At 54.0% G+C, this 23,967-nt stretch overlaps 1 protein-coding gene across 1 annotated transcript in view; it reads left to right on the top strand.

The window, feature by feature from the left end:
* Positions 1 to 744: 744 nt before the first annotated feature.
* Positions 745 to 23,967, top strand: part of LOC144677771 (contactin-5-like) — a gene marked incomplete at both ends in the record, with an annotated part of 27,598 nt that continues 4,375 nt past the window's right edge. Inside the window, 6 exons of the mRNA XM_078537789.1 lie at positions 745 to 926; positions 6,941 to 7,077; positions 7,321 to 7,450; positions 8,586 to 8,733; positions 20,914 to 21,041; positions 23,436 to 23,611. Of these exons, the coding sequence (XP_078393915.1) occupies positions 745 to 926; positions 6,941 to 7,077; positions 7,321 to 7,450; positions 8,586 to 8,733; positions 20,914 to 21,041; positions 23,436 to 23,611 (901 nt within the window). The remainder of the gene's footprint in view (positions 927 to 6,940; positions 7,078 to 7,320; positions 7,451 to 8,585; positions 8,734 to 20,913; positions 21,042 to 23,435; positions 23,612 to 23,967) is intronic.

The following is a 23,967-nucleotide window of genomic DNA, read 5'->3' as shown; positions in this document are numbered from 1 at the left end:
TAAAGGTGTAGTTGGAGGTTTAGGATGGGGTTGGTGGGTGTTAAGATGAGGTTGAGGGTGTTACGATGGGGTTGGAGGGGTTAAGATGGGGTTGGCTGGGTTAAGATGTGGCTAGAGGGGTTAAGATGAGGTTGGAGGGCGTTAAGATGAGATGAGTTGGGGTTAGGATTATGATGAGTTAATGTTACAGTTAAGATAAGGTAAGGTCCTGGTTAAAATGGGATTATGGTTACGATAAGATTGAAGGGGATGAAGATGAGATGATCTTACGGTTAAACTGAGGTGATGTTAGGGTTACAATGAGGTAATGTTACTGTTACGATGTGGTGAAATTCTGACTCAGGTGAGATTATGCTAAGGTTGCCGTTAGGGTGAGGTAGGGTGAGGCCGTGTTGTGGTTACGATGAGGGTCTGGTTAAGATGAGGTGAGGTTACAGCTACAATGAGGTGAGGTTCTGGTTACGATGAGGTTACGGTTAAGATTAGGTGAGGTTACAGCTACAATGAGGTGAGATTCTAGTTACGATGAGGTTACAGTTACAGTTACGATGAGGTTACGGTTGAGATAGGGTGGGGTTGTGGTTACGTTGAGCTGGGCGTGCTGGATTTAACATGTTCTCTGGTGTGAAGCTGATTGGCCTGAAGGCCTCCCTGTCTCTGTGACCCTGTGACCCCAGCCTGCGGCCCACACTGACCATTGGGGCTGTGACTGTATCTGACTGGGGTCTTCTCTCCTCACTCCAGCCCCGTCCCCACCATTACCTGGAGAAAGCTGGATGGGAACTTACCAAGCCGGGCAAGGCTGAGGAAATCCCAGGCTGTACTGGAGCTCCTGAACATTCAGAGCGGTGATGCCGGAACCTACGAGTGCAAAGTGGAAAATACACGAGGAGGGAATGTTGTCCGAGGATTTCTACAGGTGTACAGTAAGTAACAGGGTCATACAGTGAGTAGTAACAGGGTCATACAGTGTGAACAGGGTTGTACAGTGAGTATTAACAGGGTCGTACAGAGTATTAGCAGAGTCGTACAGTGAATATTAACAGAGCAGTGCAGTGAGTGTTAACAGGGTCATATAGTAAGTATTAACAGGGCCGTAGAGTGAGTGTTAACAGGGTCATACAGTTTTAACAGAGTCATACAGTGAGTATTAACAGGGTCGTACAGTGAGTATAACAGAGTCGCACAGTAAGTATTAACAGGGCCATACAGTGAGTGTTAACAGAGTCGCACAGTGAGTATTAACAGGGCCGTACAGTGAGTATTAACAGGGCCGTACAGTGAGTATTAATGGGGCAGTGCAGTGAGTATTAATGGGACCGCACAGTGTGTATTAACGGGGCAGTGCAATGAGTATTAACAGGGCTGTACAGTGAGTATTAATGGGGCAGTGCAGTGAGTATTAATGGGGTAGTGCAGTGAGTATTAATGGGGCCGTACAGTGAGTATTAATGGGGCCGTACAGTGAGTATTAACAGGGCAGTGCAGTGAGTATTAATGGGGCAGTGCAGTGAGTACTAACGGGGCAGTGCAGTGAGTATTAACGGGGCCGTACTGTGAGTACTAATGGGGCAGTGCAGTGAGTATTAATGGGGCCGTACAGTGAGTATTAACGGGGCAGTGCAGTGAGTATTAATGGGGCCGTACAGTGAGTATTAACAGGGCAGTGCAGTGAGTATTAATGGGGCAGTGCAGTGAGTATTAACGGGGCAGTGCAGTGAGTATTAATGGGGCAGTGCAGTGAGTACTAACGGGGCAGTGCAGTGAGTATTAACGGGGCCGTACTGTGAGTACTAATGGGGCAGTGCAGTGAGTATTAATGGGGCCGTACAGCGAGTATTAACAGGGCAGTGCAGTGAGTATTAACGGGGCCGTACAGTGAGTACTAACGGGGCAGTGCAGTGAGTATTAATGGGGCCGTACAGTGAGTATTAACAGGGCAGTGCAGTGAGTATTAATGGGGCAGTGCAGTGAGTATTAACGGGGCAGTGCAGTGAGTATTAATGGGGCCGTACAGTGAGTATTAACAGGGCCGTACAGTGAGTATTAACGGGGCCGTAACAGTGAGTACTAACGGGGTAGTGCAGTGAGTATTAACAGGGCCGTACTGTGAGTATTAACGGGGCCGTACAGTGAGTATTAACGGGGCCGTACAGTGAGTATTAACGGGGCCGTACAGTGAGTATTAACGGGGCCGTACAGTGAGTATTAACGGGGCCGTACAGTGAGTACTAATGGGGTAGTGCAGTGAGTATTAACAGGGCCGTACTGTGAGTATTAACGGGGCCATACAGTGAGTATTAATGGGGCCGTACAGTGAGTATTAACGGGGTAGTGCAGTGAGTATTAACAGGGCCGTACTGTGAGTATTAACGGGGCCGTACAGTGAGTATTAACGGGGCCGTACAGTGAGTATTAACAGGGCCGTACAGTGAGTATTAACGGGGCCGTACAGTGAGTACTAACGGGGTAGTGCAGTGAGTATTAACAGGGCCGTACTGTGAGTATTAACGGGGCCGTACAGTGAGTATTAACGGGGCCGTACAGTGAGTATTAACGGGGCCGTACAGTGAGTATTAACGGGGCCGTACAGTGAGTATTAACGGGGCCGTACAGTGAGTACTAATGGGGTAGTGCAGTGAGTATTAACAGGGCCGTACTGTGAGTATTAACGGGGCCGTACAGTGAGTATTAATGGGGCCGTACAGTGAGTATTAACGGGGTAGTGCAGTGAGTATTAACAGGGCCGTACTGTGAGTATTAACGGGGCCGTACAGTGAATATTAATGGGGCCGTACAGTGAGTATTAACGGGGCCGTACAGTGAGTACTAACGGGGTAGTGCAGTGAGTATTAACAGGGCCGTACTGTGAGTATTAACGGGGCCGTACTGTGAGTATTAACGGGGCCGTACAGTGAGTATTAACGGGGCCGTACAGTGAGTACTAACGGGGTAGTGCAGTGAGTATTAACAGGGCCGTACTGTGAGTATTAACGGGGCCGTACTGTGAGTATTAACGGGGCCGTACAGTGAGTACTAACGGGGTAGTGCAGTGAGTATTAACAGGGCCGTACTGTGAGTATTAACGGGGCCGTACAGTGAGTATTAATGGGGCCGTACAGTGAGTACTAACAGGGCCGTACAGTGAGTATTAATGGGGCCGTACAGTGAGTATTAACACACACTGTAGGTACCCGCTGCTAATTGAGTCATTTCATTCGCCACTCACTCATCTAGTTCTTCTTCATGTTCACCCGTAACTCCTGACCCTCCCCCTCTTTACCCCCTAACCCTGACCCCTACCTCCTGTTTAACCCCTGACCCCACCCCCACTTTACCCCCTAACCCTGACCCCTACCTCCTGTTTAACCCCTGACCCCACCCCCACTTTACCCCCTAACCCTGACCCCTACCTCCTGTTTAACCCCTGACCCCACCCCCTCTTTACCCCTAACCCTGACCCCTACCTCCTGTTTAACCCCTGACCCCACCCCCTCTTTACCCCTAACCCTGGCCCCTACCTGCTGTTTAACCCCTGACCCCACCCCCTCTTTACCCCTAACCTTAACCCCTACCTCCTGTTTAACCCTTGACCCTAGACCCTACCCCCTCTTTACCTCGAACCCTGACCCCCTACTCCTCCTTAACCTCTAGCCCCTGACCTCACCTCTTCTTTAACCCCTAACCCTGATCCCCTACTCCTCTTTAACCCCTCGCCCCTGACCCCAGCTCCTCTGGGTGCTGACACCCAGTTTTTCTGCTGACAGGGTGTCTATCTGTGGGCAGTGACAGCCTCAGGCAGTGCTGGGCACTGGGATCTTCAGAAAGGGAGAGTGCGACGAGGGTTAAGGTGGGATTTGAAGACGTGGATGAGGACCGGAGGAGGTTACGGAGATGGGGGCGGGCAGAGGGTTGGGGGGATGCTGAGGAACCCATCAAGGATATTTGAAAATAAGGATGAGACATTTAAATCGAGGCATTGGCGGGCTGGGGTCAGCCAGAACGAGGAGTCAGTGGGCGGGTGGGACATAGTTCGAGGCAGGGTTCAATACCCCCACTGGCCAGCAGGGGAGGGTGAGGAGGGAGTGGAGGGGAGTGGACAGTCTTTGCTGTGAGGTAGTGTGTCCTAGCTGGGCTGTGGGGACAACCTCCCCCCACAAACGACGCGCACTTGCAAAACTCAGAACACAGTGTCCAACATTAGATGTGATTCGGCGATTGGACAGCACTTACTAAACAATCCTGATTGTGCCGAGGATTGCACTGAAAACCCGTTTAGGATTATCAGTGGCGCCTGGAGTGTGGCTCACTTATACGTGCTAGAGGCTGCATATATTTGCACACAGGGCCCTGTCCTTTGCTGACAGAAGGAGCTTTCCCACGCATTGCGCCATTCTCAACAAACAAAACAGAACAATAGCTGGTGGGGCAGATGGTGGGATGGGGGTCAGCCATTCTCTGGTTCATTCCCCATGGCAATGCCTTGACCAGTCAGAGTCAACCTGCCTGGCTTGAATTTCGACAATAGCTTGGCACTTAACTGCTCCCTGGTGCATTCTCCAAGGCAACGCCTCTACCAATCAGAGTCCACTCGCAAACCAATCAGCGCTCTCTTCCCATGCAGTATAAATTGTTGTGCCCATTGCCTGTTGGTAATCATGTGAGGGGTCCTGATAACCGAAAGGTGAAAATTCAATAACAAGCCCCTTTTCAGTCAGAGGGTCAGTACTGAGGGAGCTCCGCGCTGTCGGAGGGTCAGTGCTGAGGGAGCGTCGCACTGTGGGAGGGTCAGTGCTGAGGGAGCGCCGCACTGTCGGAGGGTCAGTGCTGAGGGAGCGCCGCACTGTCGGAGGGTCAGTACTGAGGGAGCGCCGCACTGTCGGAGGGTCAGTGCTGAGGGAGCGCCGCACTGTCGGAGGGTCAGTGCTGAGGGAGCGCCGCACTGTCGGAGGATCAGTGCTGAGGGAGGGCCGCACTGTCGGAGGGTCGGTGCTGAGGGAGCGCCGCACTGTCGGAGGGTCGGTGCTGAGGGAGCGCCGCACTGTCGGAGGGTCAGTGCTGAGGGAGTGCCGCATTGTCAGAGGGTCAGTGCTGAGGGAGTGCCGCACTGTCGGAGGGTCAGTGCTGAGGGAGAGCCGCACTGTCGGAGGGTCAGTGCTGAGGGAGGGCCGCACTGTCGGAGGGTCAGTGCTGAGGGAGGGCCGCACTGTCGGAGGGTCAGTGCTGAGGGAGTGCCGCACTGTCGGAGGGTCAGTGCTGAGGGAGAGCCGCACTGTCGGAGGGTCAGTGCTGAGGGAGAACCGTACTGTCGGAGGGTCAGTGCTGAGAGAGCGCCGCACTGTCGGAGGGTCAGTGCTGAGGGAGCGCCGCACTGTCGGAGGGTCAGTACTGAAGGAGCGCCACACTGTCGGAGGGTCAGTGCTGAGGGAGCGCCGCACTGTCGGAGGGTCAGTACTGAGGGAGCGCCGCACTGTCGGAGGGTCAGTACTGAGGGAGCGCCCGCACTGTCGGAGGGTCAGTACTGAGGGAGCGCCGCACTGTCGGAGGGTCAGTACTGAGGGAGCGCCGCACTGTCGGAGGGTCAGTACTGAGGGAGCGCCGCACTGTCGGAGGGTCAGTGCTGAGGGAGCGCCGCACTGTCGGAGGGTCAGTGCTGAGGGGGCGCCGCACTGTCGGAGGGTCAGTACTGAGGGAGCGCCGCACTGTCGGAGGGTCAGTACTGAGGGAGCGCCGCACTGTCGGAGGGTCAGTACTGAGGGAGCGCCGCACTGTCGGAGGGTCAGTACTGAGGGAGCGCCACACTGTCGGTGGTGCTGTCTTTCTAGGTGGGTGTAAAAGATCCCAGGGCCACTAATGGAAGAGGAGCGGGATGGGGGTGGAGAGAGTTCTCTCCAGTGCCCTGGGGCTGATACCTATCCTTAAACCAACATGACTAAAAACAGGTGATCTGGGTCATTCTCACATTGCTGTTTGTGGGATCTTGCTGTGCATAAACTAGCTGCTGAGTTTCCTACGTTACAGCAGGGACCAGACTTCAATAAAAGACTGCGTCACTGGCTGGCAGGGGTTAAGGACGTCCTGAGGGGGTGAAAGGTGCTGGGGGAACGTGAATCTGTCTATTTTTTTGTCTCTCTCTCCCTCTCTCTCGCAATCTCTCTCTCTCCCTCTCTCTCTACCTCTTCCTGTTTCTTTTTGTCCCTCTCTCTCTCTTCCTGTTTCTCTCTCTCTCCCCCTCTCTATCTCTCTCTCTATCTCTCTCTCCCTCTCTCTCTATTTCTCTATCTCTCTCTCTCTCTATCTCTCTATCTCTCTCTATCTCTCTATCTCTTTCTATCTCTCTCTCCCTCTCCCTCTCTCTCTATCTCTCTATTTCTCTATCTCTCTCTCTCTCTATCTCTCTCTATCTCTCTCTCTCTATCTCTCTCTCTCTCTCTCTGTCTCTCTCTGTCTCTCTCTCTGTCTCTGTCTCTCTCTCTCTGTCTCTGTCTCTCTCTCTCTGTCTCTATCTCTCTCTCTCCCTCTTTCTCTCTCTCTGTCTCTCTCTCTCTCTCTCTCTCTATCTCTCTCTCTCTCTCTGTCTCTGTCTCTGTCTCTCTCTCTGTCTCTCTCTCTGTCTCTCTCTCTGTCTCTCTCTCTGTCTCTATCTCTCTCTCTCTCCCTCTTTCTCTCTCTCTCTCTGTCTCTCTCTCTCTCTCTCTGTCTCTGTCTCTCTTTCTGTCTCTCTCTCTCTCCCTCTCTCTCTATCTCTCTCTCTCTCTCTGTCTCTCTCTCTCTCTCTCTGCCTCTCTGCCTCTCTCTGTCTCTCTCTCTCTCTCTCTTTCTCTCGCTCTCTATCTCTCTCTCTCTCTCCCTCTCTCTCTCTCTTTCTCCCTCTCTCTCTCTCTCCCTCCCTCCTATCCGCCCAGATAAACCATGACTGACCTGAATCCCCCTCCTGCAGCTCGTCCATACTGGACACAGACCATCAACGACACCAGCCTGGACAGCGGGCAGGAACTGCACTGGGAGTGCCAGGCAGCCGCGTGGCCAAGGGCCAGCTACAGGTGGCTAAAGAATGGCAAGACCCTCACCTCAAAGGTAGGGGCACTGGGCGGCGGGATGGGAGGAGGGTGGGGGTACGAGGGTATCGGGGGGTGCTGAGTGTGTGGCGGGAGGGAGGTGGGGGGTAAACACTATCTATGATCCACCCCTCCACTGCTCCGTGCTCCGAACCCAGTTAGAGCCAGGCCCAGCCCTGCGATGTGGGCACGAGGGTCACCAGCTCACTGACCCAGCGCCTGGGGGGCCAGTTTTTAATGTGTCGGTCCCCTTGCATTACAGACAAGGCTGGAGATAGCAGACGGACTCCTCACTATCCTGAGCACCAACCAGTCGGACTCTGGGATGTACCAGTGCGTAGCGGAGAATCAGTATGGATCAGCATTCACCAGCGCCCAGCTCCAGATCCTGGGTAAGGTGAGAGACCACGCTGGGAGTGTGCCAATTGCAGCGAGAGTCCGTGTGTGTGTGTGGGACCCGTACCCCAGTGAGAGTCGGTGTGTGTGTGGGACCAGTACCCCAGTGAGAGTCAGTGTGTGTGTGGGACCCGTACCCCAGTGAGAGTCAGTGTGTGTGTGGGACCCGTACCCCAGTGAGAGTCAGTGTGTGTGGGACTCGTACCCCAGTGAGAGTCAGTGTGTGTGTGGGACCCGTACCCCAGTGAGAGTCAATGTGTGTGTGGGACCCGTACCCCAGTGAGAGTCAGTGTGTGTGGGACTCGTACCCCAGTGAGAGTCAGTGTGTGTGTGGGACCCGTACCCCAGTGAGAGTCAGTGTGTGTGTGGGACTCGTACCCCAGTGAGAGTCGGTGTGTGTGGGACCCGTACCCCAGTGAGAGTCAGTGTGTGTGTGGGACCCGTACCCCAGTGAGAGTCCGTGTGCGTATAACCCGTACCCCATGAGAGTCAGTGTGTGTGGGACCCGTACCCCAGTGAGAGTCCGTGTGTGTGTGGGACCCGTACCCCAGTGAGAGTCAGTGTGTGTGTGGGACCCGTACCCCAGTGAGAGTCAGTGTGTGTGTGGGACCCGTACCCCAGTGAGAGTCAGTGTGTGTGTGGGACCCGTACCCCAGTGAGAGTCAGTGTGTGTGTGGGACCCGTACCCCAGTGAGAGTCAGTGTGTGTGTGGGACCCGTACCCCAGTGAGAGTCAGTGTGTGTGTGGGACCCGTACCCCAGTGAGAGTCAGTGTGTGTGTGGGACCCGTACCCCAGTGAGAGTCAGTGTGTGTGTGGGACCCGTACCCCAGTGAGAGTCAGTGTGTGTGTGGGACCCGTACCCCAGTGAGAGTCAGTGTGTGTGTGGGACCCGTACCCCAGTGAGAGTCCGTGTGTGTGGGACCCGTACCCCAGTGAGAGTCAGTGTGTGTGTGTGACCCGTACCCCAGTGAGAGTCAGTGTGTGTGTGGGACCCGTACCCCAGTGAGAGTCAGTGTGTGTGTGGGACCCGTACCCCAGTGAGAGTCAGTGTGTGTGGGTCCCGTACCCCAGTGAGACTAAACATCTGGATTAGGCACATGTGGGGTTTAATTTTCCTGATCTTTTCCCAGCCTCAGCTCCCAGCTTTGAGATGCACCCAGTGGAGAAAGTGACTCTGGTTTGTGTGGGTCAGGACCTCCTCCTTCACTGTAAACCACAATCATCTCCCAAAGCGTCAATCTCCTGGAGCAAAGGACAGAAGCCATTGCTGGACCCAAGGTAACAGACTGAGAGATGTGGGCAGATGGGGTATGACTGAAAGGAAAACTCAACAATGGGTTCAAACCAATTCACCATCACCTTTCCAATTGGAACAAGAAAAATCGTTGTCTACCTCCCCACATTTCGATCTATTTAACCCTGTGTTGTACCTGTCCTGGGAGTGTTTGATGGGGACGGTGTAGAGGGAGCTTTACTCTGTATCTAACCCCGTGCTGTACCTGTCCTGGGAGTGTTTGATGGGGACGGTGTAGAGGGAGCTTTACTCTGTATCTAACCCTGTGCTGTACCTGTCCTGGGAGTGTTTGATGGGGACGGTGTAGAGGGAGCTTTACTCTGTATCTAACCCCGTGCTGTACCTGCCCTGGGAGTGTTTGATGGGGACGGTGTAGAGGGAGCTTTACTCTGTATCTAACCCCGTGCTGTACCTGTCCCTGGGAGTGTTTGATGGGGAAGGTGTAGAGGGAGCTTTACTCTGTATCCAACCCCGTGCTGTACCTGTCCTGGGAGTGTTTGATGGGGACAGTGTAGAGGGAGCTTTACTCTGTGTCTAACCCCGTGCTGTACCTGTCCTGGGAGTGTTTGATGGGGACAGTGTAGAGGGAGCTTTACTCTGTATCTAACCCCGTGCTGTACCTGTCCTGGGAGTGTTTGATGGGGACGGTGTAGAGGGAGGTTTACTCTGTGTCTAACCCCGTGCTGTACCTGTCCTGGGAGTGTTTGATGGGGACAGTGTAGAGGGAGCTTTACTCTGTGTCTAACCCCGTGCTGTAGCTGTCCTGGGAGTGTTTGATGGGGACAGTGTAGAGGGAGCTTTACTCTGTATCTAACCCCGTGCTGTACCTGTCCTGGGAGTGTTTGATGGGGACAGTGTAGAGGGAGCTTTACTCTGTGTCTAACCCCGTGCTGTAGCTGTCCTGGGAGTGTTTGATGGGGACAGTGTAGAGGGAGCTTTACTCTGTGTCTAACCCCGTGCTGTAGCTGTCCTGGGAGTGTTTGATGGGGACAGTGTAGAGGGACCTTTACTCTGTATCTAACCCCGTGCTGTAGCTGTCCTGGGAGTGTTTGATGGGGACAGTGTAGGGGGAGCTTTACTCTGTATCTAACCCCGTGCTGTACCTGTCCTGGGAGTGTTTGATGGGGACGGTGTAGAGGGAGCTTTACTCTGTATCTAACCCCGTGCTGTACCTGTCCTGGGAGTGTTTGATGGGGACGGTGTAGGGGGAGCTTTACTCTGTATCTAACCCCGTGCTGTACCTGTCCTGGGAGTGTTTGAACCATTAGTAGTGTCCTCCCATCTGCCCTTTCCTGTGTCCTGACACATTTTGATGACAGTTCATTGGTGTGAAACATTAACTCTGTTTCTCTCTCCACAAGGATTTCTATACCTGCCGAGTATTTGCCATTTTTATTTCAGTGTAGTGGAGTTTGCAGTTTTGACTGGAGCAATGACATTCTCTCCGGGGCTCATCCAGGACCTGGGATTCTCCCTGAATCCCACGTGCACTGAGATTTATTTTGCACGTGTGAGAGTATCTTCTTTATCCATTCACGGGATGTGGGGCGTCGCTGGCCGGGCCCAGCATTTATTGCCCATCCCTAATTGCCCCCTTGAGAAGGTGGGGGGTGAGCTGCCTTCTTGAGCCGCTGCAGTCCCCGTGTGGTGTAGGTACACCCACCGTGCTGTTAGGGAGGGAGTTCCAGGATTTTGACCCGGCGAAAGTGAAGGAACGGCCGATATATTTCCAAGTCAGGGTGGTGAGGGGCTCGGAGGGGAACTTGCAGGTGGTGGTGTTCCCCGTGTGTCTGCTGCCCTTGTCCTTCTAGGTGGTAGAGGTGGTGGGTTTGGGCGGCGCTGTCGAAGGAGCCTTGGCGAGTTGCTGCAGTGCCTCTTGTAGATGGTGCACACACTGCTGCCCCTGTGTACCCACCATTAGCAATAATCTCCCACTCCCACTTCACCAAACATCTGCAAGCAGTTAGTGTCCATCGCTCAGTGCCTGTCTCCCCCTTGCAAGTGGCCATTTGCAGGGTCCATCTGAATGAATGGTGGGGCAGAGCTGAGGGTCCTCCAGCCTTGAAATCTCCTGCTCCGTTGTTTCAATGAGACTGTTTTGCTCTGTCTCTTCACGTTGGTTAGAGAGTGCGGAGTGTTTGTTAATGGCACCAGGCTCTGTCCCTGGATGCAGATGTGATCCTTCGGAGAGAGAGTTTGCTGATGAACAATCATGGTTACAGCAGCCATTTCAGGCCAATCGATAGTTAATTACTGATCAGGGCCTCCGATGGGAAGGAAATGGGATTCAGGAGGATTGTAATAATTTCCCAACGAGGTTTTCAGTTGGCAGTTCAGACAAACGCTGAATGTTTATGGTCATTATAGATTGTCAGAGCTGCAGTAATGGCTGGAGAAACCATTCATCCACATATTAACCTTCTCCTGTCCAATAACCTCCACCTGCTCTGCCAGCAAACCAGGGCTTGCTCATTGAAAGAGAATCATTCACTCCAGGCTGGTGTTGTACCATCCGTGTGTGTGTCTCAGTGTCAGCTCCTGTACAGTCCCCGTGTGTGTCTCAGTGTCAGCTCCTGTACAGTCCCCGTGTGTGACTCAGTGTCAGCTACTGTACCGTCACTGTGTGTGTCTCAGTGTCAGCTCCTGTACCGTCCCTGTGTGTGTCTCAGTGTCAGCTCCTGTACGGTCCATGTGTGTGTGTCTCAGTGTCAGCTCCTGTACGGTCCGTGTGTATGTGTCTCAGTGTCAGCTCCTGTACGGTCTGTGTGTGTGTCTCAGTGTCAGCTCCTGCACCGTCCCTGTGTGTGTCTCAGTGTCAGCTCCTGTACAGTCCGTGTGTGTGTGTCTCAGTGTCAGCTCCTGTACAGTCCGTGTGTGTGTCTCCGTGTCAGCTCCTGTACGGACCCCGTGTGTGTGTCTCAGTGTCAGCTCCTGTACAGTCCGTGTGTGTGTCTCAGTGTCAGCTCCTGTACAATCCGTGTGTGTGTCTCAGTGTCAGCTCCTGTACGGTCTGTGTGTGTGTCTCAGTGTCAGCTCCTGTACGGTCCGTGTGTGTGTGTCTCAGTGTCAGCTCCTGTACAGTCCGTGTGTGTGTGTCTCAGTGTCAGCTCCTGTATGGTCCGTGTGTGTGTGTCTCAGTGTGAGCTCCTGTATGGTCCGTGTGTGTGTCTCAGTGTCAGCTCCTGTACAGTCCGTGTGTGTGTCTCAGTGTCAGCTCCTGTACTGTCCCTGTGTGTCTCAGTGTCAGCTCCTGTACAGTCCGTGTGTGTGTCTCAGTGTCAGCTGCTGTACTGTCCGTGTGTGTGTGTCTCAGTGTCAGCTCCTGTATGGTCCGTGTGTGTGTGTCTCAGTGTCAGCTCCTGTATGGTCCGTGTGTGCGTCTCAGTGTCAGCTCCTGTACAGTCCGTGTGTGTGTCTCAGTGTCAGCTCCTGTACAGTCCGTGTGTGTGTCTCAGTGTCAGCTCCTGTACGGTCCGTGTGTGTGTCTCAGTGTCAGCTCCTGTACAGTCCGTGTGTGTGTGTCTCAGTGTCAGTTCCTGTACGGTCCGTGTGTGTGTCTCAGTGTCAGCTCCTGTACGGTCCGTGTGTGTGTCTCAGTGTCAGCTCCTGTACTGTCCCTGTGTGTCTCAGTGTCAGCTCCTGTACAGTCCGTGTGAGTGTCTCAGTGTCAGCTCCTGTACTGTCCCTGTGTGTCTCAGTGTCAGCTCCTGTACTGTCCGTGTGTGTGTGTCTCAGTGTCAGCTCCTGTATGGTCCGTGTGTGTGTGTCTCAGTGTGAGCTCCTGTATGGTCCGTGTGTGTGTCTCAGTGTCAGCTCCTGTACAGTCCGTGTGTGTTTCTCAGTGTCAGCTCCTGTACGGTCTGTGTGTGTGTGTCTCAGTGTCAGCTCCTGTACAGTCCGTGTGTGTGTCTCAGTGTCAGCTCCTGTACGGTCCGTGTGTGTGTCTCAGTGTCAGCTCCTGTACAGTCCGTGTGTGTGTCTCAGTGTCAGCTCCTGTACAGTCCGTGTGTGTGTGTGTCTCAGTGTCAGCTCCTGTACGGTCCGTGTGTGTGTCTCAGTGTCAGCTCCTGTACGGTCTGTGTTTGTGTCTCAGTGTCAGCTCCTGTACGGTCCATGTGTCTGTCTCAGTGTCAGCTCCTGTACAGTCCGTGTGTGTGTCTCAGTGTCAGCTCCTGTACGGTCCGTGTGTGTGTCTCAGTGTCAGCTCCTGTACAGTCCATGTGTGTGTCTCAGTGTCAGCTCCTGTACAGTCCGTGTGTGTGTCTCAGTGTCAGCTCCTGTACGGTCTGTGTGTGTGTCTCAGTGTCAGCTCCTGTACAGTCTGTGTGTGTGTGTCTCAGTGTCAGCTCCTGTACGGTCCGTGTGTGTGTGTCTCAGTGTCAGCTCCTGTACAGTCCGTGTGTGTGTCTCAGTGTCAGCTCCTGTACCGTCTGTGTGTGTGTGTCTCAGTGTCAGCTCCTGTACAGTCTGTGTGTGTGCCTCAGTGTCAGCTCCTGTACAGTCCGTGTGTGTGTCTCAGTGTCAGCTCCTGTACAGTCCGTGTGTGTGTGTGTCTCAGTGTCAGCTCCTGTACGGTCCGTGTGTGTGTCTCAGTGTCAGCTCCTGTACAGTCCGTGTGTGTGTCTCAGTGTCAGCTCCTGTACGTTCCATGTGTGTGTCTCAGTGTCAGCTCCTGTACAGTCCGTGTGTGTGTCTCAGTGTCAGCTCCTGTACAGTCCGTGTGTGTGTCTCAGTGTCAGCTCCTGTACAGTCCGTGTGTGTGTCTCAGTGTCAGCTCCTGTACCGTCCCTGTGTGTGTCTCAGTGTCAGCTCCTGTGCAGTCCGTGTGTGTGTGTCTCAGTGTCAGCTCCTGTACGGTCCGTGTGTGTCTGTCTCAGTGTCAGCTCCTGTACGGTCCGTGTGTGTGTGTCTCAGTGTCAGCTCCTGTACAGTCCGTGTGTGTGTGCATCAGTGTCAGCTCCTGTACAGTCCGTGTGTGTGTCTCAGTGTCAGCTCCTGTACAGTCCGTGTGTGTGTGTATCAGTGTCAGCTCCTGTACAGTCCGTGTGTGTGTCTCAGTGTCAGCTCCTGTACAGTCCGTGTGTGTGTCTCAGTGTCAGCTCCTGTACAGTCCGCGTGTGTGTCTCAGTGTCAGCTCCTGTACAGTCCGTGTGTGTGTGTGTCTCAGTTTCAGCTCCTGTACGGTCTGTGTGTGTGTCTCAGTGTCAGCTTCTGTACCTTCCATGTGTGTGTGTCTCAGTGACAGCTCCTGTACGGTCCGTGTGTGTGTCTCAGTGTCAGCTCCTGTACAATCCGTGTGTGTGTGTCTCAGTGTCAGCTCCTGTACGGTCCGTGTGTGTGTCTCAGTGTCAGCTCCTGTACAGTCCGTGTGTGTGTGTCTCAGTGTCAGCTCCTGTACAGTCCCTGTGTGTGTGTCTCAGTGTCAGCTCCTGTACAGTCCGTGTGTGTGTCTCAGTGTCAGCTCCTGTACAGTCCGTGTGTGTGTCTCAGTGTCAGCTCCTGTGCGGTCCGTGTGTGTGTCTCAGTGTCAGCTCCTGTACAGTCTGTGTGTGTGTCTTAGTGTCAGCTCCTGTCCGGTCCGTGTGTGTGTGTCTCAGTGTCAGCTCCTGTACAGTCCGTGTGTATGTCTCAGTGTCAGCTCCTGTACCGTCTGTGTGTGTGTCTCAGTGTCAGCTCCTGTACAGTCCGTGTGTGTGTCTCAGTGTCAGCTCCTGTACAGTCCGTGTGTGTGTCTCAGTGTCAGCTCCTGTACAGTCCGTGTGTGTGTGTGTCTCAGTGTCAGCTGCTGTACGGTCCGTGTGTGTGTCTCAGTGTCAGCTCCTGTACGGTCCGTGTGTGTGTCTCAGTGTCAGCTCCTGTACGGTCCGTGTTTGTGTCTCAGTGTCAGCTCCTGTACAGTCCGTGTGTGTGTCTCAGTGTCAGCTCCTGTACAGTCCGTGTGTGTGTCTCAGTGTCAGCTCCTGTACGGTCCGTGTGTGTGTCTCAGTGTCAGCTCCTGTACAGTCTGTGTGTGTGTCTCAGTGTCAGCTCCTGTACGGTCCGTGTGTGTGTCTCAGTGTCAGCTCCTGTACAGTCCTTGTGTGTGTGTGTCTCAGTGTCAGCTCCTGTACGGTCCGTGTGTGTGTGTCTCAGTGTCAGCTCCTGTACGGTCCGTGTGTGTGTCTCAGTGTCAGCTCCTGTACGGTCCGTGTGTGTGTCTCAGTGTCAGCTCCTCTACAGTCCGTGTGTGTGTGTGTCTCAGTGTCAGCTCCTGTACGGTCCGTGTGTGTGTCTCAGTGTCAGCTCCTGTACAGTCCGTGTGTGTGTCTCAGTGTCAGCTCCTGTACGGTCTGTGTGTGTGTCTCAGTGTCAGCTCCTGTACGGTCCGTGTGTGTGTCTCAGTGTCAGCTCCTGTACAGTCCGTGTGTGTGTCTCAGTGTCAGCTCCTGTACAGTCCGTGTGTGTGTCTCAGTGTCAGCTGCTGTACAGTCCGTGTGTGTGTCTCAGTGTCAGCTCCTGTGCGGTCCGTGTGTGTGTCTCAGTGTCAGCTCCTGTACAGTCTGTGTGTGTGTCTTAGTGTCAGCTCCTGTCCGGTCCGTGTGTGTGTGTCTCAGTGTCAGCTCCTGTACAGTCCGTGTGTATGTCTCAGTGTCAGCTCCTGTACCGTCTGTGTGTGTGTCTCAGTGTCAGCTCCTGTACAGTCCGTGTGTGTGTCTCAGTGTCAGCTCCTGTACAGTCCGTGTGTGTGTGTGTCTCAGTGTCAGCTGCTGTACGGTCCGTGTGTGTGTCTCAGTGTCAGCTCCTGTACGGTCCGTGTGTGTGTCTCAGTGTCAGCTCCTGTACGGTCCGTGTTTGTGTCTCAGTGTCAGCTCCTGTACAGTCCGTGTGTGTGTCTCAGTGTCAGCTCCTGTACAGTCCGTGTGTGTGTCTCAGTGTCAGCTCCTGTACGGTCCGTGTGTGTGTCTCAGTGTCAGCTCCTGTACAGTCTGTGTGTGTGTCTCAGTGTCAGCTCCTGTACGGTCCGTGTGTGTGTCTCAGTGTCAGCTCCTGTACAGTCCTTGTGTGTGTGTGTCTCAGTGTCAGCTCCTGTACGGTCCGTGTGTGTGTGTCTCAGTGTCAGCTCCTGTACGGTCCGTGTGTGTGTCTCAGTGTCAGCTCCTGTACGGTCCGTGTGTGTGTCTCAGTGTCAGCTCCTCTACAGTCCGTGTGTGTGTGTGTCTCAGTGTCAGCTCCTCTACAGTCCGTGTGTGTGTGTGTCTCAGTGTCAGCTCCTGTACGGTCCGTGTGTGTGTCTCAGTGTCAGCTCCTGTACAGTCCGTGTGTGTGTCTCAGTGTCAGCTCCTGTACGGTCTGTGTGTGTGTCTCAGTGTCAGCTCCTGTACGGTCCGTGTGTGTGTCTCAGTGTCAGCTCCTGTACAGTCCGTGTGTGTGTCTCAGTGTCAGCTCCTGTACAGTCCGTGTGTGTGTCTCAGTGTCAGCTGCTGTACAGTCCGTGTGTGTGTCTCAGTGTCAGCTCCTGTACGGTCCGTGTGTGTCTGTCTCAGTGTCAGCTCCTGTACAGTCCGTGTGTGTGTCTCAGTGTCAGCTCCTGTACGGTCCCTGTGTGTGTCTCAGTGTCATCTCCTGTACAGTCTGTGTTTGTGTCTCAGTGTCAGCTCCTGTACGGTCCGTGTGTGTGTGTCTCATTGTCAGCTCCTGTACAGTCCGTGTGTGTGTCTCAGTGTCAGCTCATGTACAGTCCCCGTGTGTGTGTCCCAGTGTCAGCTCCTGTACGGTCCGTGTGTGTGTCTCAGTGTCAGCTCCTGTACAGTCCGTGTGTGTGTCTCAGTGTCAGCTCCTGTACGGTCCGTGTGTGTGTCTCAGTGTCAGCTCCTGTACAGTCCCCATGTGTGTGTCTCAGTGTCAGCTCCTGTACAGTCCGTGTGTGTGTCTCAGTGTCAGCTCCTGTACGGTCCGTGTGTATGTGTCTCAGTGTCAGCTCCTGTACCGTCCCTGTGTGTGTCTCAGTGTCAGCTCTTGTACAGTCCCCGTGTGTGTGTCTCAGTGTCAGCTCCTGTACAGTCCGTGTGTGTGTCTCAGTGTCAGCTCCTGTACAGTCCGTGTGTGTGTCTCAGTGTCAGCTCCTGTACCGTCCCTGTGTGTGTCTCAGTGTCAGCTCCTGTACAGTCCCCGTGTGTGTGTCTCAGTGTCAGCTCCTGTACGGTCCGTGTGTGTGTCTCAGTGTCAGCTCCTGTACGGTCCGTGTGTGTGTCTCACTGTCAGCTCCTGTACGGTCCATGTGTGTGTCTCAGTGTCAGCTCCTGTACACTCCGTGTGTGTGTCTCAGTGTCAGCTCCTGTACGGTCCGTGTGTGTGTCTCAGTGTCAGCTCCTGTACAGTCCGTGTGTGTGTGTCTCAGTGTCAGCTCCTGTACAGTCCGTGTGTGTGTCTCAGTGTCAGCTCCTGTACGGTTTGTGTGTGTGTCTCAGTGTCAGCTCCTGTACAGTCCGTGTGTGTGTGTCTCAGTGTCAGCTCCTGTACGGTTTGTGTGTGTGTCTCAGTGTCAGCTCCTGTACAGTGCGTGTGTGTGTCGCAGTGTCAGCTCCTGTACAGTCCGTGTGTGTGTCTCAGTGTCAGCTCCTGTACGGTCCGTGTGTGTGTCTCAGTGTCAGCTCCTGTACAGTCCGTCTGTGTGTGTCTCAGTGTCAGCTCCTGTACGGTCCGTGTGTGTGTGTCTCAGTGTCAGCTCCTATACAGTCCGTGTGTGTGTCTCAGTGTCAGCTCCTGTACAGTCCGTGTGTGTGTCTCAGTGTCAGCTCCTGTACAGTCCGTGTCTGTGTGTGTCTCATTGTCAGCTCCTGTACGGTCCGTGTGTGTGTCTCAGTGTCAGCTCCTGTACGGTCCGTGTGTGTGTCTCAGTGTCAGCTCCTGTACAGTCCGTGTGTGTGTGTGTCTCAGTGTCAGCTCCTGTACGGTCCGTGTGTGTGTCTCAGTGTCAGCTCCTGTACAGTCCGTGTGTGTGTCTCAGTGTCAGCTCCTGTACGTTCCGTGTGTGTGTCTCAGTGTCAGTTCCTGTACAGTCCGTGTGTGTGTGTGTGTCTCAGTGTCAGCTCCTGTACAGTCCGTGTATGTGTGTGTCTCAGTGTCAGCTCCTGTGCCTCCATGCGGGGTGTTAATGGTGTACCCTGTTCTGGACAGCTCCTAACTCAAATTATCGGAATAGAGACAAGCATTGATTTTGAGATGATTCGAATTAGTTCCCAGGAAAAGGCTTCATTTTGTTATGTTCCTGTTGATGATTTTCAACGTTCAGAATGAATCACTGAGAGATGATTCCATCACTGTCTTCTGACCAGCAGACCCGATACATCTCAATAATCGACAGGGCCAGGGATCAGACTGTAGGCAGCTGTAACCAGCCAGTGGAAAAAGATTTTCACTTAACACTGACAGACAGTCATAGATTTCCACAGTTGCTGCCGGAGAAATTAATTTTGATAATTAACCTCTGACATTCTTACCGTCTGGCTCAGTGTCAGACCCTTAATCTCTCACCACAATATCGGAACCTGGTGTTAAAGGGAGCGGAGAGGTAGAGGGAGGGAATTCCAGAGCTCAGGGCCTCCACCCCCCAGGCAGCTGAAGGGCCCGGCCGCCAATGGCGGAGCGATGGGAATCGGGGGATGGTCAAGAGGCCGGAAATGGAGGAGCGCAGAGATTTCGGAGGGTTGTAGGAGGGTTACAGAGATAGGGAGGGGTGTAGGGACTGGAGGAGGTTACAGAGATAGGGAGGGGTGTAGGGGCTGGAGGAGGTTACAGAGATAGGGAGGGGTGTAGGGACTGGAGGATGTTACAGAGATAGGGAGGGGTGTAGGGGCTGGAGGATGTTACAGAGATAGGGAGGGGTGTAGGGGCTGGAGGAGGTTACAGAGGTAGGGAGGGTTGTAGGGGCTGGAGGAGGTTACAGAGATAGGGAGGGGTGTAGGGGCTGGAGGAGGTTACAGAGATAGGGAGGTGTGTATGGGCTGGAGGAGGTTACAGAGATAGGGAGGGTTGTAGGGGCTGGAGGGTGTTACAGAGATAGGGAGGGGTGTAGGGGCTGGAGGAGGTTACAGAGGTAGGGAGGGTTGTAGGGGCTGGAGGAGGTTACAGAGGTAGGGAGGGGTGTAGGGGCTGGAGGAGGTTACAGAGATAGGGAGGGTTGTAGGGGCTGGAGGGTGTTACAGAGATAGGGAGGGGTGTAGGGACTGGAGGGGGTTACTGAGTTTGGGAAGTGGGTGTAGGGACTAGAGGGGGTTACAGGGATAGGGAGGGGTGTAGGGACTGGAGGAGGTTACAGAGATAGGGAGGGTTGTAGGGGCTGGAGGAGGTTACAGAGATAGGGAGGGGTGTAGGGGCTGGAGGAGGTTACAGAGATAGGGAGGGTTGTAGGGGCTGGAGGGTGTTACAGAGATAGGGAGGGGTGTAGGGACTGGAGGGGGTTACTGAGTTTGGGAAGTGGGTGTAGGGACTAGAGGGGGTTACAGGGATAGGGAGGGGTGTAGGGACTGGAGGAGGTTATAGAGCTTTTTTGAATTTGTTGGAAAAGCTGGTTTGAATAATGTTGCTTAACCTGATTCATCAGGGACCCTGTTTACCGAGAGAGTCTGTCCGTCAGGGACCCCGTTTATAGAGAGAGTCTCTCCGTCAGGGACCCCGTTTATAGAGAGAGTCTCTCCGTCAGGGACCCCGTTTATAGAGAGAGTCTGTCCGTCAGGGACCCCGTTTATAGAGAGAGTCTCTCCGTCAGGGACCCCGTTTATAGAGAGAGTCTCTCCGTCAGGGACCCCGTTTATAGAGTCTCTCCGTCAGGGACCCCGTTTATAGAGAGACTCTCTCCGTCAGGGACCCCGTTTATAGAGAGAGTCTCTCCGTCTGGGACCCCGTTTATTGAGAGAGAGTCTCTCCGTCAGGGACCCCATTTATTGAGAGAGAGTCTCTCCGTCAGGGACCCCGTTTATAGAGAGAGTCTCTCCGTCAGGGACCCTGCTTATAGAGGGAGAGTCTGTCCGTGAGGGACCCCGTTTATAGAGAGAATCTCCGTCAGGGACCCCGTTTATAGAGAGACTCTCTCCTTCAGGGACCCCGTTTATAGAGAGAGTCTCTCCGTCAGGGACCCCGTTTATAGAGAGAGTCTCTCCGTCAGGGACCCCGTTTATAGAGAGAGTCTCTCCGTCAGGGACCCCGTTTATAGAGAGAGTCTCTCCGTCAGGGAACCCGTTTATAGAGAGAGTCTCTCCGACAGGGACCCCGTTTATAGAGACAGAGTCTCCGTCAGGGACCCCGTTTATAGAGAGAGTCTCTCCGTCAGGGACCCCGTTTATAGAGAGAGAGTCTCCGTCAGGGACCCCGTTTATAGAGAGAGTCTGTCCGTCGGGGACCCCATTTATTGAGAGAGAGTCTCTCCGTCAGGGACCCCGTTTATAGAGAGAGTCTGTCCGTCAGGGACCCCATTTATTGAGAGAGAGTCTCTCCGTCAGGGACCCCATTTATAGAGAGAGTCTCTCCGTCAGGGACCCCGTTTATAGAGAGAGTCTCTCCGTCTGGGACCCCGTTTATAGAGAGAGAGTCTCCGTCAGGGACCCCGTTTATAGAGAGAGTCTGTCCGTCAGGGACCCCGTTTATAGAGAGAGTCTCCGTCAGGGACCCCGTTTATAGAGAGAGAGTCCGTCAGGGACCCCGTTTATAGAGAGAGTCTCTCCATCAGGGACCCCATTTATAGAGAGAGTCTCTCCGTCAGGGACCCCGTTTATAGAGAGAGAGTCCGTCAGGGACCCCGTTTATAGAGAGAGTCTCTCCGTCTGGGACCCCGTTTATAGAGAGAATCTCTCCATCAGGGACCCCATTTATAGAGAGAGAGTCTCCGTCAGGGACCCCGTTTATAGAGAGAGTCTGTCCGTCAGGGACCCCGTTTATAGAGAGAGTCCGTCAGGGACCCCGTTTATAGAGAGAGTCTCTCCGTCAGGGACCCCCTTTATAGAGAGAGTCTCTCCGTCAGGGACCCCATTTATTGAGAGAGAGTCTCTCCGTCAGGGACCCTTGTATTCGTGAGACATGTTGTTCCTGATACGGTCCTCCTGTTGAACCCGGCAGGTACAATGTACATCCAGGTGTTTGCCAGGGCTGATAATCGCCAATCACTTACCGTCACAAATTCTTCCTTACAGAGTGAGCGTTACGGAGGAGGGGACCCTGCACATCTCCAACATCACCCACACGGACGCTGGAGTATACACCTGCAGGGCGGAGAACAAATTCGGAGTATCTTCCAGCTCAGGGAATGTCCACGTTAAAGGTCAGTACCCTCTGGACAGACTCCCAATATCATCCCCACCGCGATACAGAGCAAAACTACCCCTACACCGTCCCCATCAAACACTCCCAGGACAGGTACAGCACGGGGTTAGATACAGAGTAAAGCTCCCTCTACACCGTCCCCATCAAACACTCCCAGGACAGGTACAGCACGGGGTTAGATACAGAGTAAAGCTCCCTCTACACCGTCCCCATCAAACACTCCCAGGACAGGTACAGCACGGGGTTAGATACAGAGTAAAGCTCCCTCTACACCGTCCCCATCAAACACTCCCAGGACTGGTACAGCACGGGGTTAGATACAGAGTAAAGCTCCCTCTACACCGTCCCCATCAAACACTCCCAGGACAGGTACAGCACGGGGTTAGATACAGAGTAAAGCTCCCTCTACACCGTCCCCATCAAACACTCCCAGGACAGGTACAGCACGGGGTTAGATACAGAGTAAATCTCCCTCTACACTGTCCCCATCAAACACTCCCAGGACAGGTACAGCACGGGGTTAGATACAGAGTAAAGCTCCCTCTACACTGTCCCCATCAAACACTCCCAGGACAGGTACAGCACGGGGTTAGATACAGAGTAAAGCTCCCTCTACACCGTCCCCATCAAACACTCCCAGGACAGGTACAGCACGGGGTTAGATACAGAGTAAAGCTCCCTCTACACTGTCCCCATCAAACACTCCCAGGACAGGTACAGCACGGGGTTAGATACAGAGTAAAGCTCCCTCTACACCGTCCCCATCAAACACTCCCAGGACAGGTACAGCACGGGGTTAGATACAGAGTAAAGCTCCCTCTACACCGTCCCCATCAAACACTCCCAGGACAGGTACAGCACGGGGTTAGATACAGAGTAAAGCTCCCTCTACACCGTCCCCATCAAACACTCCCAGGACAGGTACAACATATGTATTAGGAGCAGGAGGAGGCCATTCGGCCCCTCGAGCCCTGCTCCCCCATTCAGTAAGATCATGGCTGATCGGACTGTATCCTCACCCCCACATTTCCTGCCCACCCCCGATAACCTCTCACCCCGCCTTGCTTACCAGGAATCTATCCACCTCTACCTTCAATATATTCCACCTTTTCAGGAAGAGATTTCCAAAGACTCTCGACCCTCGGAGAGAATAAATTTCTCTTCATCTCTGTCTTAAATGGGCGACCCTTTATTTTTAAACAGTAACCCCCTAGCTCTAGATTCTCCCACAAGAACAAACATCCTCTCCACATCCATCCTGTCCCTCAGCATCTTAAAGGTTTCGATCGAGTTGCCTCTCATTCTTCTAAACTCCAGCGATACAAGCCCAGACTGTCCAACGTTTCCTCATAAGACAACCCTCCCATTCCAGGTATTAGTCTGGTAAACCTTCCCTGAACTGCTTCCAACCCATTGACATCCTTCCTTACAGACGGAGACCGATGCAGAGTAAGGCGATATATTTCCCAGTCAGGATAGTGTGTGGCCTGGAGAGGAACTTCCAAGTGCTGGTGTTCCTTCACTGTCGCTGGGTCCAAATCCTGGGACTCCCTCCCTAACAGCGCGGTGGGTGTACCTACACCACACGGGGACTGCAGCGGCTCAAGAAGGCGGCTCACCCCCCACCTTCTCAAGGGGGGCAATTAGGGATGGGCAATAAATGCTGGGCCCAGCCAAGAGACACCCACATCCCAAAAACAAATAGAATGAATGTTTAAATCCCCCTGACCCAACAATAATCTATCGACCTCAGTTTGGGAATCTCCAGTTGACCCTCCCCCGCAGTCTGGACAGACTTTGGAGGTGGGGGGTAAGAGAGAGTTCCAGATTCCCGCTCCCCTTTGTGTGAAGATGAGCTCCCTGACATCCCCCCCCAACCCTGAACGGTCTGACCCTCAGTTTAAGGTTCTTCCCCCCGTCGTTCTGGGCTCCTCCTCCCCCCAAATCCAAACCCCCAACTCCCCATCCCCCGAACCAGAGAGGCAATAGTTTCTCTCCATCGACCCTATCGAATCCTGTAATCGTCTTAAACCCCTCGATCGGATCAGCCCTTAATCTTCGACGCTCGACGGGAACACAAGCCCCCGACCTGTCCCCCGGAGTTTAACCCTCTAAATCCAGGAGTGAGGAATTCAGGAGAAACGTCTTTACCCAGAGAGCGTGGGGCAGAATGTGGAACTCGCTCTCCACAGGGAGGGGTCGAGGTGAATCGATGTGTTTAAGGGGGGGAGCTGGATAAACACACAAGGGAGAAAGGGATGGGAGGGTAGTGGGAGATGGAGAGGGGGTGGGAGGAGGTTGGCGTGGGGCAGTAACACCAGCACGGAGCAGAGGGGCCGAGTGGCCGGTGTCGATTGCGGGGTTATTGACCTGACTCCCTTGCTGTCCTCAGATGCGACTGAGGTGGAGCTGGTCCCATCGGGCTTGGAGATGACGGTCGGGGAGAGTGCTGTGCTGAGCTGCAGAGCCAAGGCTGACCCCACGCTATACCTTCACTTCCTGTGGTCGTTCAACGGGCAGCCCATTGACTTTCAGAGAGAAGGGGGCCACTTTGAGAAGATCAGAGCTGTGAGTATTCGAGTGTGGACGCGGCTACCCAGCAAACAGCTGCAGAAAGGAGACATTTCCATTGGCGTCCAGTCACCCTGCATGTGGTACACAGAGCGCTAGGGTGGCAAAGGGCAGGACAAGGGGGGCACCACTCCCTCAGCACTGACCCTCCGACAGTGCGGCGCTCCCTCAGCACTGACCCTCCGACAGTGCGGCGCTCCCTCAGCACTGACCCTCCGACAGTGCGGCGCTCCCTCAGCACTGACCCTCCGACAGTGCGGCGCTCCCTCAGTCCTGACCCTCCGACAGTGCGGCGCTCCCTCAGCACTGACCCTCCGACAGTGTGGCGCTCCCTCAGCGCTGACCCTCCGACA

Source organism: Cetorhinus maximus, unplaced genomic scaffold (assembly GCF_964194155.1).
Source record: "Cetorhinus maximus unplaced genomic scaffold, sCetMax3.hap1.1 HAP1_SCAFFOLD_3016, whole genome shotgun sequence".
NCBI classification, from domain to species: domain Eukaryota; kingdom Metazoa; phylum Chordata; class Chondrichthyes; order Lamniformes; family Cetorhinidae; genus Cetorhinus; species Cetorhinus maximus.
Note: the sequence above shows the minus strand (reverse complement) of the source record. Positions and strands in the feature narration are given on the sequence as shown.